The sequence below is a fragment of the Globicephala melas genome, chromosome 8 (genome assembly GCF_963455315.2).
Source record: "Globicephala melas chromosome 8, mGloMel1.2, whole genome shotgun sequence".
Lineage (NCBI taxonomy): Eukaryota > Metazoa > Chordata > Mammalia > Artiodactyla > Delphinidae > Globicephala > Globicephala melas.
The window spans coordinates 54302005-54317394 of NC_083321.1; the positions used below are offsets into that span (position 1 = coordinate 54302005).

At 39.3% G+C, this 15390-nt stretch overlaps 1 protein-coding gene across 3 annotated transcripts in view; it reads right to left on the reverse strand.

The window, feature by feature from the left end:
- The window catches only part of PAK1 (p21 (RAC1) activated kinase 1), a 159176-nt gene that overhangs the window by 49881 nt on the left and 93905 nt on the right, over window positions 1-15390 (reverse strand). For all 3 annotated transcript variants that reach the window (XM_060303753.1, XM_060303754.1, XM_030835982.3), the window contains exons 3-4: window positions 4161-4261; window positions 3507-3654 (exon numbers count right to left, since the gene is read on the reverse strand). In XM_060303753.1, the coding sequence (XP_060159736.1) occupies window positions 3507-3654; window positions 4161-4261 (249 nt within the window). The remainder of the gene's footprint in view (window positions 1-3506; window positions 3655-4160; window positions 4262-15390) is intronic.

Consider the following 15390-nt stretch of genomic DNA (forward strand, 5'->3'; position numbering starts at 1 on the left):
CTTTAGGGGCATGTAAAATAACAATGCACCTTACAATCAATGATATCTTAGACTTGATAAACTATGAAACAGACCCAATGGAAATCTTAGCAAGAAAATAAGTTTAAAGACCAAGTATTGTGTTTGGATTTATTCTTTAATTCCTAAAAGTCCAAGAAGAAATTGATTTCACCAGTTCACCACCAATGGGAATTAAGGAGAAGAAATATTATATCAAATCCTACATCTTCCTCACCAAGAAACAAGCCCGGAGAATGTCCAAGATCTCAATTCCATCATACATGAAAGTATCAGGTATAGCTTCTTTGGTCCTATGACAAATTATGAACCCATAAACTGTGACAATATGTTCTTAAAACAAACCCTGAATAGCCAGCTGTACTCTGGATAAATCAATTCAGGATATAGCTTAAACATAATTCACTTGTTTTTCTTGTCCAAAAGCACATTCTATACCAAGTGCAATACTGTTCCTTCCTTGCACCACCCCTAACCTTATGTACTGCTAGTATTTTTGAGGACTGGGTATTCTGGTAATAAATATATCTCCACCATATAAAAAATAAGTACGTTTGCTCCTTTAAAATGGGATGTACTATTTCTGTATATAAAAATCAAATTCCATAGCACAGAATGACAGAGCAGAAAGTACTTGCAATCCCTTCATTTTACAAATAAATAAACTAGGGTTCAGAGGAAAAGAAACTGGTTCAAGGTTACATAAATCAGTCGCAAAGTAGGGCTAAAACCCAGAACCTGGCATTGTCAATATAGTCTAGGCTTTGCTTATCACATTAGCTACTAGTTGGTACAGAAAATAAAGTGATGAAAAGATAGGAAACTTAACAAAAAATTGGCACGGAGGATTGTGCTTGGGCTTTTAGACAGCAAAGGATTTAAAGGCCCAAGTTGAAAACACACTTCCAACACTGGTATATCACTCAACTGATATGTTGAGGTTCTGTGAATAAGTCACTTAATTTCCCTGAGCCTAATTAATTTCCCTGAGTCTGCAAAATGGGGATAATGCCCTTGCGTTTCCAATCTCCCAAGGCCGTCATGAGAATCAAATGAGATGGTTTATGTGCAAGCATATACAAACTGAAGTAGTGTTATCATAATTAATAGTATGAGAAGAAAGGAAATAGGAAAATGAGAGATAGGACATTAAAAATAACTGTGCCAGGGCTTCCCTGGTAGCGCAGTGGTTGAGAGTCCGCCTGCCGATGCAGGGGACGCGGGTTCGTGCCCCGGTCTGGGAGGATCGCACATGCCGCGGAGCGGCTGGGCCCGTGTGTCATGGCCACTGACTGAGCCTGCGTGTCCGGAGCCTGTGCTGCGCAACGGGAGAGGCCACAACAGTGAGAGGCCCGCGTACCGCAAAAAAAAAAAAGGGGGGGGCTCTTCCCTGGTGGCGCAGTGGTTGAGAGTCTGCCTGCCGATGCAGGGGACACGAGTCCGTGCCCCGGTCCAGGAAGATCCCACATGCCTTGGAGCGGCTGGGCCCGTGAGCCATGGCCGCTGAGCCTGCGCGTCCGGAGCCTGTGCTCCGCAACGGGAGAGGCCACAACAGTGAGAGGCCCGCGTACCGCAAAAAAATAAAAAATAAAAAAATAACTGTGCCATAAACAACAAGGTCCTGCGTATAATACAGATAACTAAAATCAGTTTTCTATGAAAAACCATAATGGAAAAGAATATTTTAAAAAAGAATGTATTTATAACCGAATCACTTTGCTGTACAGCAGTAATTAACACAACATTGTAAATCAACTATACTGCAATTTAAAAAAATTTTTTTTTAAAAGTGCCAAATATACAGTTTTGCTTGGAATTGCCTTGGTCTTCAACTTACAGAAAACAAAAAATCCCTCACGTGTGTGTGCATGTGCGCACACACACACACACATATTTGCACAAATTTATACACACAGAAGTAGCTGTATGGACACATATCTATACATTCTATACATATACACTCAATGTTATTCATTTATGCATGCATGGAAGAACATATACACAATTACCTTAATGGGTATATCTATACCCATATTCACTCATAAATACTTAAGTGGACTTTAATTCCAAACATATGCAAACCCACATAGCTATGCTTCCATATACATAAATAGTATTTGTACACATCTACACACATATACATAAAAACAGATTCTTCGAAAGACTTTGCTGCTGAAGCTTTCAAAGCCAGCTTCTAATCTGAAGTCTCCAGGACAAACTCTTGAAAACACAAGCCGTAATCTAGAATACTTTCCTACCCATCACCCCTCAACCCCAATACTGCCTTGGAATGACCCAGTCCCTCAATGGAAGAAGTGATACAGACCCAGCGGGGCCAGATATCAGGAAGGAAACATGCTAGGAACATGTATGACACTCTACTGGGCACCACTATGCAGCATGAGCAAAGCTGCAGTCTGTCATCCTCACCATCTGTGCCCTTTGCTGCAAGCCAGATACTTGCTGGGGAAAGCATCCTTCAAAATTAGCTAGTTTCATCCCGGCTCTCACCTTCCCCAACAATACTGCCCTTTGAAAGAGACAGCATGAACACCAGAAAAAGCACTGGACTCAGAGTTAAGACCAGTGGTTAAGAGATCACTAATTTAGCCACATTAGAAAGGCATTTTGGGCTCTAATGTTTGCAAAACAAGGGGAAACTGGAAGTGGTATATACTAAAGATACTTCTTGCCCTAACATTCTAAGATGCTATATACAAGGCAAGTTTCCAGAAATGTAGGCCTTCCTATGACTTGCCTAAGAAAAATATCTCTGCTATGGAAGGAGGTGCTCCAAACAGAGTTACTAGAAGCAAGTGGTAAACTGAAAAGGTACTGGTCTAGGAGTTAGGAGACCTGGATTCTAATCCCAATTCTGCAATCAAAAACATTCTGAAAAACACAGTCCCTTATACATATAGAGAGAGTACATCTAAAGAACATTTATTATTACTGGCCAGTTTTTCATTGGACTGATTGGACTGATAAAAATCAGTTCCTTGAGGAAGAAATTGGGCTTGCCTACTTAACTGGGCTATCACATAACCTACTGATATTGAAAACGATGATAATGATGGCTACATTTTCATGGTGCCATTTTGCAACCTATAAAGAACTTTCGTATCAATGAGCTCACTTATCCTCATTACAACCTCTTGAGATAGGAATTATTATTCTCATTTTGAAGCTCAAAGAAATGAACTGACTACTAGAACATAGTGAGTATCAGAATCTAGATCTTCTAGCACAAAGTCTATGTTCTTAACACGTAATATCACAGTACTTTTTCAAAACATGCAGTTTCAGAGTAAAGACTCAAGTTTGATGCAAAAACCCATCATCTTGGCTCTCAAATTCCAAAATTCCATCTCAGTGAACGTGCCATCTCCACTCTTTCTGATACGTTCTTCCTCCACCCCACACCAATAGGCATCTACTAAGATGAAAACCTCTTCTTTCCTAGACTGCCCTGGACACAATCCCCATACCTGTAAAGCTCATGTACTTCTGGCTGTTGGAGGTCTTCTTCGAGTTATAAAATTCTAATACATCCAGGACAGCCTGCGGGTTTTTCTTCTGCTCCGACTTGGTGATATTTGATGTCTGAAGCAAGCGGGCCCACTGCTCTGGCATCCCCTATAAGAGAGACATGCAAGGCTGTCAGCAAGGCATAATCACAGGGGACCCTGAATGAAATTCAGAACTAACTCTGATAACTGATGGCAGCTAAAGAAGGCTTTAGTCATTCCTTTCTCTCTCTGCCCTCAGAGTTCCACACAGGTCTCTCTTATAACACATCTCTTACTATATCTGTCATTTCTTGCAGTATTTGCCCCTTCACCAGGCTATTCCTCCTTTACAGCAGGAATCATGTCTGATTTGTCTCTGGATCATCAGTGCCCAGCACAGAGCCTGATGCCAAGGGGCCACTTAACCGAGGTCTATTTAAGGAATAGAGATTCAAAGGCTTCTCTAGTACAATTCTGGAGGGGAGGAACGTGTCCCTCTCAAGAATATAAGAAGATAGTAATGAGGGTCTCGGGCAAAGATAGAGGCATCAGGAAGTCTGGAAAGGATTAAATCTAACAGTGCATAGCCAGAACTCTGAAAGACCAAATGTCTTTCTGTGACCCAGGACTTACTGTAAACTCGCCTGTGACAGCATCAAAACCAACGTGAATCGTGTGCTCAAAATCTGAAGGAAGAGAAATCTCTGGCCGTTCCTTCTCCTTCTTTTTATTTGCTGTAAGAGAAACAGGAAAAAGGAGATAAAAACAAGGACATTACTACATTTTTAGGCTTATTTAGCTCTTTGTTGAGCTCTAAGCTCCTTCAGAGGCCAAGGACTGTGATACAAATGAGTCAGTTGACCCAGAGCAAGTCACTTCCTTTTTTCTGAACCCTGGTTTCCCCATCTGCAAAATGAGAAGACTCAAGTAGATGGTCTCTAAAGAGCCTTCCAACCCAGACATCCTACATTCTATGAGCTTATATAACTTGCTTCTGCTTGCTTGATCCTTGATTATGGACCACTTTAAGGTTCTCTACATTACAGAATTTTAGATTTGGAAATTGTTTTAATTAAATGAATAGCTAATATTTTATCATGTGCAATGATTCAAGTTCCTTCTTTTTTCTATTATAGTTGATTTACAATATTATATTAGTTTCAGGTGAACAACACTGTAATTCAATATTTGTATAGATTATACTCCATTTAAAGTTGTTATAAAATATTGGCTATATGCCCTGTGCTGTAAAGTATATCCTTGTATCTTATGAATTAATTCAAGTTCTTTATTAATATTCACTGTAGCCTCACAACAACCCTGTAGTTAGGTACTGTCATCCTTATTCTGCAGATAAAGAAACTGAAGCACAGAGACTAAGTTATTTGCCCAAGATCAACTGGATAGTAACTGGCAGCAGTCAGACCCAAATCCAGGCCATCTGGCCCAGGCCCTGAGCACTAAACCACTCTACTATGCTGCTTCCCTAGGCTACAAACTTAAAGAATCACTAAGTCTGAATATTTGTAATCATCGAGGGTGTTGCATACAGTAGGTGTTCACTAAGGTTCTGCTGATCTGGCATAAAAAGCTTCAATATTTAAAGAGTTGTCGTGCCCTTGTCGTACCCTTGTATTCCGCCAAGATTCATATGTTCTTAACTCCCAGTACCTCAGAATGTGACTTTATTTGGAAACAGAGCCATTGCAGATATAATTATTTAAAATATGATTAGGTCAAATTGGAGTAGGTTCAGCCCCCTAATCCAGTCAATGTCCTTATAAAAAGGGGATATTTGAAGACAAACGTACACAAGGAGAACACCTTATGAAGATAAAGACAGAGATCAGAGCAATGCTTCTTCAAGCCCAACAAATCACCAGAAGCTAGGGGAGAGGAATGGAACAGATTTTTCCTCACAGGTATCAGAAGGAACCAACCCTACAAACACCTTGATCTTGGACTTCTAGCCTCCAAAACTGAAACAATAAATTTCTGTTATTTAAGACCCCTAGTTTGTGGTAATTTTTTGCAGCAGCTCTAGCAAACTAATATAATCCTTTTCCAACTCAAAAGACTTTCTGGCCTTGGTATTAGCTAGACCTAGTCCACTGGAGCCTCAAAACAACTGTGTGACAAGCAGGGTAGTGATTTTGGTGCCCATATGACAGAAGAAGCCAGAGGTTCCAAGAAGTTAAGTAGCCTGCCCAATGTTACAGAGCAAGTTAGAAGCAGATCTGGGGCCAGGACTGAGGTCTTCGGCCTCCCAACCCCAAGGCCTTTGTATTCTCTTACACTACTATATATAAAATAGATAACTAATAAGGACCTACTGTACAGCACAGGGAACTCTACTCAATACTCTGTAATGGCATATATTACATTATATAATAGTAATATATATTATTACTATGCTTTTAGAAAAGAATCCAGAAAAGAATGGATATATGTGTATGTATACCAGATTCACTTTGCTGTACACCTGAAACTAACAAAACATTGTAAGTCAACTATACCCCAATAAAAATTTTAAAAATAAAAGCTATAATTTCATACACAAGAAAACCCTCAACAATAAGAAAACGCAATTAATGAAATACGCAAAAGACCTGAAGAGACACGTCACCAAAGAAGATATAGATAGAAAAGATACTCAATATTGTATTTCATTAGGGAACTGCAATTAAAACAACAATGAAAAACCACTACACACCTATTAGAATGGCCAAAATCCAAAACTGACAACACCAAATACTAACAAGAATATGGGGCAACAAGAATTTTCATTCATTAGTAGTGGGAATGCAAAATGGTACAGTCACTAAGACACGTTGGCAGTTTCTCACAAAATTAAACATACTCTTATCATACAATCCAGCATTCGTGCTCCGTTATTTACCCAAAGGAGCTGATAACTTGTTCACACAAAAACTTTCACGTGGATGTTTGCAGCAGCTCTATTCATAATTACCCAAACTTGGAAGCAACCAAGGTGTCCTTCCATAGGTGAATGGATAAGTAAACTGTGATACATTCAGAAAATGGAATATTATTCAGCACTAAGAAGAAATGAGCTATCAAGCCATGAAAAGATAATGAGGAACCTTAAATACATATTACTAGGTGAAAGAAACCAGTCTGAAAAGACTATATACCATATGCTTCCAACTATCTGACATCCTGGAAAAGGTAAAACTATGGAGACAGTATTAAGGGTCAGTGGTTGCCACAGATTTGAAGGGAAGGAGGGGTGAATTACCAGAGCACAGAGGAATTTTAGGGTGGTGAAACTATTCTATATGATACTATAATGGTGGATATTTGTCTTTATATACATACACTTGTTCAACTCATAGATGTACAACACCAAGAGTGAACTCTAACGTAAAATACAGACTTAAGGTGAAAATGATGTGTTGATGTAGGTTCATCTATTGTAATGTACCACCCCGGTATAGGATATTGGTAGTGAGGTAAGTTGTACATATGTGTGGGCAGGAGGTTTATAGGAAATCTTTGTACCTTCCACTCAATATTGCTGTGAACCTAAAACTGCTCTAAAAAATAAACTCTTTTTTTTAAAGACTTTGAGAACTCTGCTCTACAGACTTACATCTTCTTTATCTCCCACTACAGGCATACCTCGTTTTACTGTGCTTGGAGTTACTGCACTTCACAGATATTATACCTTTTACAAATTGACGATTTGTGGCAACCTTGCATTGTCAGATGATGGTTAGCATATTTTAGCAATAAAGTTTTTTTTTTTTTTTTTGCGGTACGTGGGCCTCTCACTGTTGTGGCCTCTCCCATTGCGGAGCACAGGCTCCGGACGTGCAGGCTCAGTGGCCATGGCTCACGGGCCCAGCCGCTCCACGGCATGTAGGATCTTCCCCGACCGGGTCACGAACCCGTGTCCCCTGCATCGGCAGGCAGACTCTCAACCACTGCGCCACCAGGGAAGCCCGCAATAAAATATTTTTTAATTAAGGTATGTACATTGTTTATTTAAACATAAATGTACACTTAATAGACTACAGTATAGTGTAAACATAAGTTCTATATGCATTTGGAAACCAAAAAAATTCATGTGACTCTTTTTATTGTGATGCTCACTTTATTGTGGTAGTGAGCATCACAATAAAACTGGAACTAAACCCACAGTATCTCCAAGGCATGCCTGTACTTATGTTTCACACATTCTACACCACTGAACCAGTGATGGTTCACCAAACGTAATGGGCTCTTTCACACCTCTTCCTATTGTCTCAAGTTACTCCCTTTGCCTGTGAATCCTGCCTCTCCCTTTCCCTTCCCTTGCCACCTCACCACACAAACCCTTTTATTTATCCTTGTCAGGTCTCAGCTTAAAGGTCATCTCTTCTGTGAAGTCTTCCCTGATCTCTAGGTTGGGGAGTTCTTCACCCTCCCCTCTGTTCCCACAGCACCATTATAGTAATTGCCTATTTTAAGGGTCTATTTTTCCAACCAAACTGAATTCTAAGTTCAGGGGCCATGTCTAATTTATCACGAATCCCCAACAGCTAGCAAAAGCCAGGCATAAAATAGGTGCTCAGGCACCGAGTGAAGAAAGGAACAAACAATCAGACACCTAACTCAACTTGACAAGGAGTCTAAGGAATCTGCCTAAGACATGCAAATTCTCTCCAGGGCAGGAATAAATGTTCCATTTTTATCAGCTCTGACATGATTTTCACAATCCCGTTTTAAAATCCTGCTCTGTGGTAGCTCAGCACATCGGCCAAAAGATATTCTGAGGTCCTAATGCCTCCACAGACCCAATATAACCCTGATGAAAGGCAGCAAAATGCAGGGGGCGGCGGTGGCGGGGGGAGGACACACAAGAAGGTCTAGAATCCAGGCCAGTTTTGCCTCTACCACACCATACAGTCCAGGTGCTCAGCTTTCTCATCTGAACAATGGGGAGAATGAACTAGATGATCTTAAGTGCCCTTTCAGCTCCTACACTCCAAATGTCTGAAAACAGAAAGATCAGCACACTCAAAGCCCTGTATCTACATTTCTTCCTGACACAGCATCCCACAGTTTTAATAGGTACTTCATATACATCATCTCATATAATCACCACAATCCTGAGAGTCAACCTTACCTGGAGATTAGGAAATTGAAGCATGGACCTGCCTACAGTTCTTGAAGTAATTCAAATTCAAAAAGTGTGGCGTCAAGAGCCAAGGCCCTTTACATTCTACTACTTTACCTCCCCTAAAGAATTTCAAGTTGAATCAAGAAAACATACTTTGTTATAATGAGAAGAAATGACATTAAATAAGAACTTACCATGTATAAGATACTACAACCATAAAATATTTTCCTTAATTCTTATAATCCTATGGGATACATTATTACTACTGTCATTTTACAGATGAGGAAACTAAAAAGTAGTTAAATAATTTGCTCAAGCTCATACAGCTAGTAAGAGCTGGGATTTGAACCCAGGTCTGATTCCAAAGGTTCTTTCCTTAGTATCTTAGTGAGAACCATTTGCCTACATGCCAATTGCTAGGGTTTAAGCTATTTTTACACTTGGCAATTTCCCTTCCAGAAGCAGCTGCTTTGAGAAAGGGAACGGTTTATTATGGTTCATAAATGGTTCATTTATGACATAAGTCCATCTGTCTTACTCATAGCTAGAATGCATGGGACATGTCGCAGGGCTTTGGAATTGCTTTCTGTTCCTAAATTTCCTCTGATCTAGTCAATTAAAACATTGTAGAGAAGAACACTTATGTTATTTTTATGCTTTACTTAGATTATTTTTATGTTTTACTTAGATTTTTGTTTTATAGTTATATATCTTATATTTTATATATTATTTCTATGATATCCTATTAATATACCATATAATATACCATCACAGGCACGGAATGTCAAATACAAAACAAACTTCGGTAATGGAAACACAGAAAGACAGTGGCTCAGAGGATGAATAGCCTATAGAAAAGAGCCCCAGGGAAGTAAAATCACTTAACACATGAACACATAAAGAGTATCTGAGATTTGTAGTTTTAAGAGGCTTACCTTTTTGGCCTCAGTTTCAAATAGAGTATTTGTTCCAGAGGTCCAGGCCCACGTCCAGAGCTTAGAATCCTGCTTCTGACATTACAGAGGACTCTTGAGAACTCCTTAGGAAACCTGTCCTTGGGTCTGTTTAGCCTCAGTGCACAAATTCTTTAATCTGGCCTAATAGCCCTATCTAAACCAACAGGAAATACAGGCTATATGTAGGAAGAGAAAGGTATTTTACCCCAGGACCATTCTTTAATTCTATCTTGGAGGAATCCCATTAAGAGTTGTTCTTTTGTAAATCTCATAACAACTCGTAAGTGTTAATCACAGATTCCAAAAGAAAACCATGACTGCAAGCAATAATAGCCACAAAATTACTTCCAACTCTTAATAAAGCTGCAGTTTGCATAACCTTTTTCACATCTTTAGTCTTATAAATCCATTCAGCAACTCTCTGAGATAAATATTATTATGTACCCATACTACGGGTAAGATAAGTGAGGTGAAGGAAGGTAGAGCAACTTACCAAAGGTCCCAAAATTAGGGATAGTCAATGGTGATAACCTCCAGTGCCTGAACTCCAATATAGCTGCTTCTACATGCACTATGCCTTCTGCAGACTAAGTGAATATGAATGGAGGTCATTAAATGCAAATTTGTTTTAAAATAAGTTAAAAGAACTAACCAAATCAGTTCTACTAAAGGCATTAGTCTGAACATCTCTAGGATGGGAGCCTTCAAACAGTACATGGTGTCTGAGGACTTAGAAGAATTAAAGAGCACAGTCCAGAAGTCAAGAGACAATTGTTCAAATGCAGACTCCATGCACCGCAACCATGTAGCATATGACCTTGGGCAAGTCCTTGACTCTCTGAGCACAAGAGTATCAGGGTTGTATAGTGGAAAGATCCCTGGAATCATAGAAAAAAGCTATAATCGCAGATCAGTCACTCCTAACCAGATGACCTTGGGCAAGTTACTCAAACTGAACTACCTCAGTTTACTGTCTACAAAGTGAAATATTTATCTCCCTGAAAAATTGGCACATTTCACAAACATCAAAGTTCCTAATATAATATGTGGTAACTAACAGGCATTCAATAAATAGTAGCTCAGTTACTGCTGTTACTTTTTATGGTTATTACTACTGTGTTAGTACTATTTGTTATTACTATCTTTATTACTATTGTTCTTATTATTTTAAGGATTAATGAAGATAAAGAAAATGTACGTGCTGTGTAGAAGCTAGAGAGCTTTACAAACATGAGTTATCATTAATAAAAGAAAGTGTCAGAGTAAGATTTACCAACCCACTCATTAAGACAGTTTAGAAACTGTGGCTAAGGAAAAAGAAGAACGAATCATCTGATTTCATGAAACTAGAGATCACAGACTTGAGGAAATAAAGTGAAAAAAGAAGCCTGCAAAACCATCCATCCTAATATTAACCCTATCTTTGGCCAAGTCCATTTGGCTTTCTGGTAACATGGGAAATGAGGCTGACATTATAAAATCCCAGGTTGCAGTACAGCCATCCAAGTTTCAGCACAAATCATTGACCTTATTTATTTTTTTTTAAAGATATATTTTTAAGAAGCCCTTCTCATTGGTTCAGATGACCTAATCTAAGCTCAAGGCAGTAAAACACTCCAAACTTGGAGAGATAAACACTGACGTAGTCCAGTTTTAAAATTAACTTTGCTAAACTCTTCCCAAGCTTGGAGAATTCCACTTCGGTTGTGAAAATGCAGCCAGGAAAAGATTCCAAACTAAATGCTACAGAACTTCTTAGAATAAACCAAAGGCTCCAGATCCTAACCACAGGAACCAGGCTTTCCCACATGGAATTCTGCAACTCAGCGCCACCTATCACAGGCCCTCAATTACAGCTTCTTGCAATCATTTATGCATCCCCCCAGGCACACACTGAAGCCACGCTGGAGGTCAGCATTAGGTAATGCCCATAGACATTCTACCCATTGCCAGCTCAAATCTCAACCACTAACGCAGCCCACAGAGAGCTCTTCTTTCTCATCCCCCAAATCCCTTTACACCCCAAAACTACCCCTCTGGAAATTCTGGCTCCAAAAGTCTGGGTAGGATCTGGGCAACTGTATTTCAGAAAAGCACCATGAGTGAGTCGGATGTGTAATCTGGGTTGGGAACAACTAACAGAGATAGTATGTTGTGATGTAATAGATACTTTTGGAAGACTTAGTTCCATACTCATCCCTTTCCAACTGTAAGACGTTGATCAATTTACTTTTCTCTAAGCCTCAGCCTCCCCAACTGAAAATGAGTTGTTACAGAGATCAGATCAAACAAGAAATGAGGTTTCCCTTAAAAAAAAAAAAAAAAAAACTTCATATTTGTATAGTGTTTTAGAGTTTAGAAAATGCTTTTACATCCACTACGTCAAATGACAAAAGCCTACTCATGATATGGGATGGATGGGAATTATAATCATTCCCCACTTTACAGTTAAGGATACAGGGATTAAAATAAATAGGTAAAAGGGCAAAAAATCACAGAGTTAATAAATGTTAGAGGTAGGACTCAATCCAGACTAAGTCCAGTTCTAGCCCATTTCTCTGTATAGCTGGTATAAATTCTCAAACACTTCATGAAGGGCATACCACTTCAAAGGCTGCCAACACTGCGGTGCATCCTTCTAGGACTAAGTTAAGCACAAAGCGGCAGGTCAACAAATCCTTATTGGTTGAATGATAAAATCAAAAAGTACAAAATCAAGCTGAATAAAGTTTCCAAACAAAAGGAAAAAATGCATTTATTTCATTTTGATGTATGCATTAATTATAGCCATCTAAGGTCTTAAAGCAAAGGAGTGAAACCTATGTGCTCAGGGTATGCATAGGAAATACAAAACTAGGTGGTGAAAGAGAGGCCACTACATCGTTTCACAAGAACTTCTTAGAACTCTATGCTTTCTACATCTATGCTTTGAACTTATAGAGCTACAGCTTTGATCTTGAGCTATGAGACTTATTTTCAGACCAGATTTGGCCTAGGGTTACTCAGCGAGGATTTCCAGAAGAACCTCTGCATCTACAGCTTTATTGCTGAACAAAGTACTTCACAATGGCCTAGTTTTGTTTCACATACTTATACAACCTGATCCAACCTCATCTTTATATCTCATTTATGTAATTATAGCATTTCAAAACTATAAGAGACTGTATATGTCTACTGGTTTGACTAATTTTTTAAAATTGTTTTTTATTGAATGAAAGATTCTTCAAATTCTAGAGTGCTTTACAATTTTCAAAGGTTTCACACACGATTTCTTTTTTTTTTAACTTTTTATTTTATATTGGAGTATAGCCAATTAACAGGGTTGTGATAGTTTCAGGTGCACAGCAAAGCAACTCAGCCATACATATACATGCATCCATTCTCACATGATTTCATATAACCCCATAATAACCCTCTTTTTCCCATACCCCTATATTATCTTTTCCCCCTTCCCTCTCCCCACTGGTAACCACTAGTTTGTTCCCTATATCTGTGTGACTCTAATATTTTAGATGAAGGCACTGAAGTCCAAAGACAAGTAACTGACCCAAACCAGGCAGCCAAATTATGAGAGAACCAAGACTACAACACCCATATCCCAATCCCCATCTCCCCATTCAATACATAAGGTCATCCCTTCGGTTCCCAATGATGTCTAAACACTTCCATCAGCTGTTGTTTTTTTTTTTAACAAAGTATTATTGAGATATAATTCACATACTATACAATTCACCCATAGAGTCTAAAATTCAGTGACTCAATACATTCATGGAGCTGGGGAATCATCTCCACAATCAACTTTAGAACATTTTCATTACCCCAAAAAGAAACCCCATACCTCTTAGCCACTGTCCCCTAAATCCCATTCACATCCCCCTACAACCCTAGGCAACCACTCTCCACTTTTTGTCTATGAATTTGCCTGGATAATTCATATAAGCAGAATCATACAGTATGTGACTTTGTGACTGGCTTCTTTCACTAATAATAATGTTTTCAAGGTTCCCCCTTTTGTAGTATGGATCAGGACTTCATTTCTTTTTGTTACCAGCTAATATTTCTTTGTATGGATATATCACATTTTATTTATCCATTCATCAATTGATGAACATTTGAGTTGTTCCCACTTTTTAGCTATTATCAATAATGCTGCTATAAACATTCATGTACAAGTTTTTGTGTGGACATATGTTTTCATTTTTGGTAATATAGTAACTCTTTATATTTTTGATATAACATCCTTATCAGACATATGATTTGGGAAAATTTTCTCCCATTCTGTGGGTTATCTTTTCTCTTTCTTTCTGAAGCACAAAAGTTTTAATTTTGATGATGTCTATTGGTCAGGAATCTCATGATCTTCCTGGTTTGTCAGTAAGAACAATTCCAGCTTTTTATTTTTAAAAGTCCTCCTTACTGCATGTAGAAACTTGGGCTGAAAGCCTACTTATTTATAGAGATCAAGAATTATGGCTGATAAAGTACAATATTAAAAATAAGCACACATCTAAACTGAGGGTTAAACAAAGTGGCTATATATGTGGGAAAAGATTCTATGGTAGAGTAACATCACCTAGATCATAGCCCCTCGCCTAGGAAGTTGGCAGCTACTACATAAATGAATTAGCCAGAAAACAAAGTTAAGCAACTTATGTGTGCCTCTTCTATCTAGACCCCAAAAGAGCTCACAATGAAGGTGGGGTAGAGGAAAGGGTAAACACAAAGATGCATGCCCAATGTACTCAATAAGAGTCCTCAATAGTTCTCATTTCAGTTTTTCAACAATCATTTCCTATATGTAAGATCACTGCCTATTAGACACCTCTATGTCAAGACGTCTCAAATACAAAGTGTCTAATATTATCTTTTCACTTCAAATGCAATGTGTTTAAGTCATCATCTTTCCTGCTCTCCAACCATCAACCTTCCTCACTTGTTCCTCTTCCTGTGTTCCCTATTTGGTTAATGATACTATTATCTACCATCTCCCCTGCTCTGTAGTTATGCAGGTATATTTTTCTGCAACATATTTTCTGCAATTCACCACTGTACTTGACATATTTGGCCTACTGTTTCAGAATCCCAATTCTGACTTTACCATGTAGCCTACTAGCTATGCCTCCTAGCTTCAATGAAAGAGTAAGAGAAAGGGTACTGGGACTTCCCTGGTGGCAGAGTGGTTAAGAATCCGCCTGCCAATGCAGGGGACACAGGTTCGAGCCCTGGTATGGGAAGATCCCACATGCTGCAGAGCAACTAAACCTGTGTGCCACAACTACCGAGCCTACGCTCTAGAGATCGCAAGCAACAACTACTGAAGCCTGCGTGCCACAACTACTAAAGCCCGTGCACCTAGAGCCCGTGCTCCACAACAAGAGAAGCCACTGCAATGAGAAGGCTGTGCACCGCAACAAAGAGTAGGCCCTGCTCAATGCAACTAAAGAAAGCCTGGGTTCAGCAGCGAAGACCCAATGTAGCCAAAAATTAATTAATTAATTAAAAAAAAAAAAGAATCTGGATACAAGGGACTTCCCTGCACTGCTGGTGCAGTGGTTAAGAATCTGCCTGCCAATGCTGGGGACACAGGTTTGATGCCTGGTCCGGGAAGATTCCACATGCCGCGGAGCAACTAACTTCGCGAGCGACAACTACTGAGCCCGCATGCCACCACTACTGAAGCCTGAGCACCTAGAGCCAGGGCTCCGCCACAAGAGAAGCCACTGCAATGAGAGGCCTGTGAAGCGCAACAAAAAGTAGCCCCCGCTCAACACAACTAGAGAAA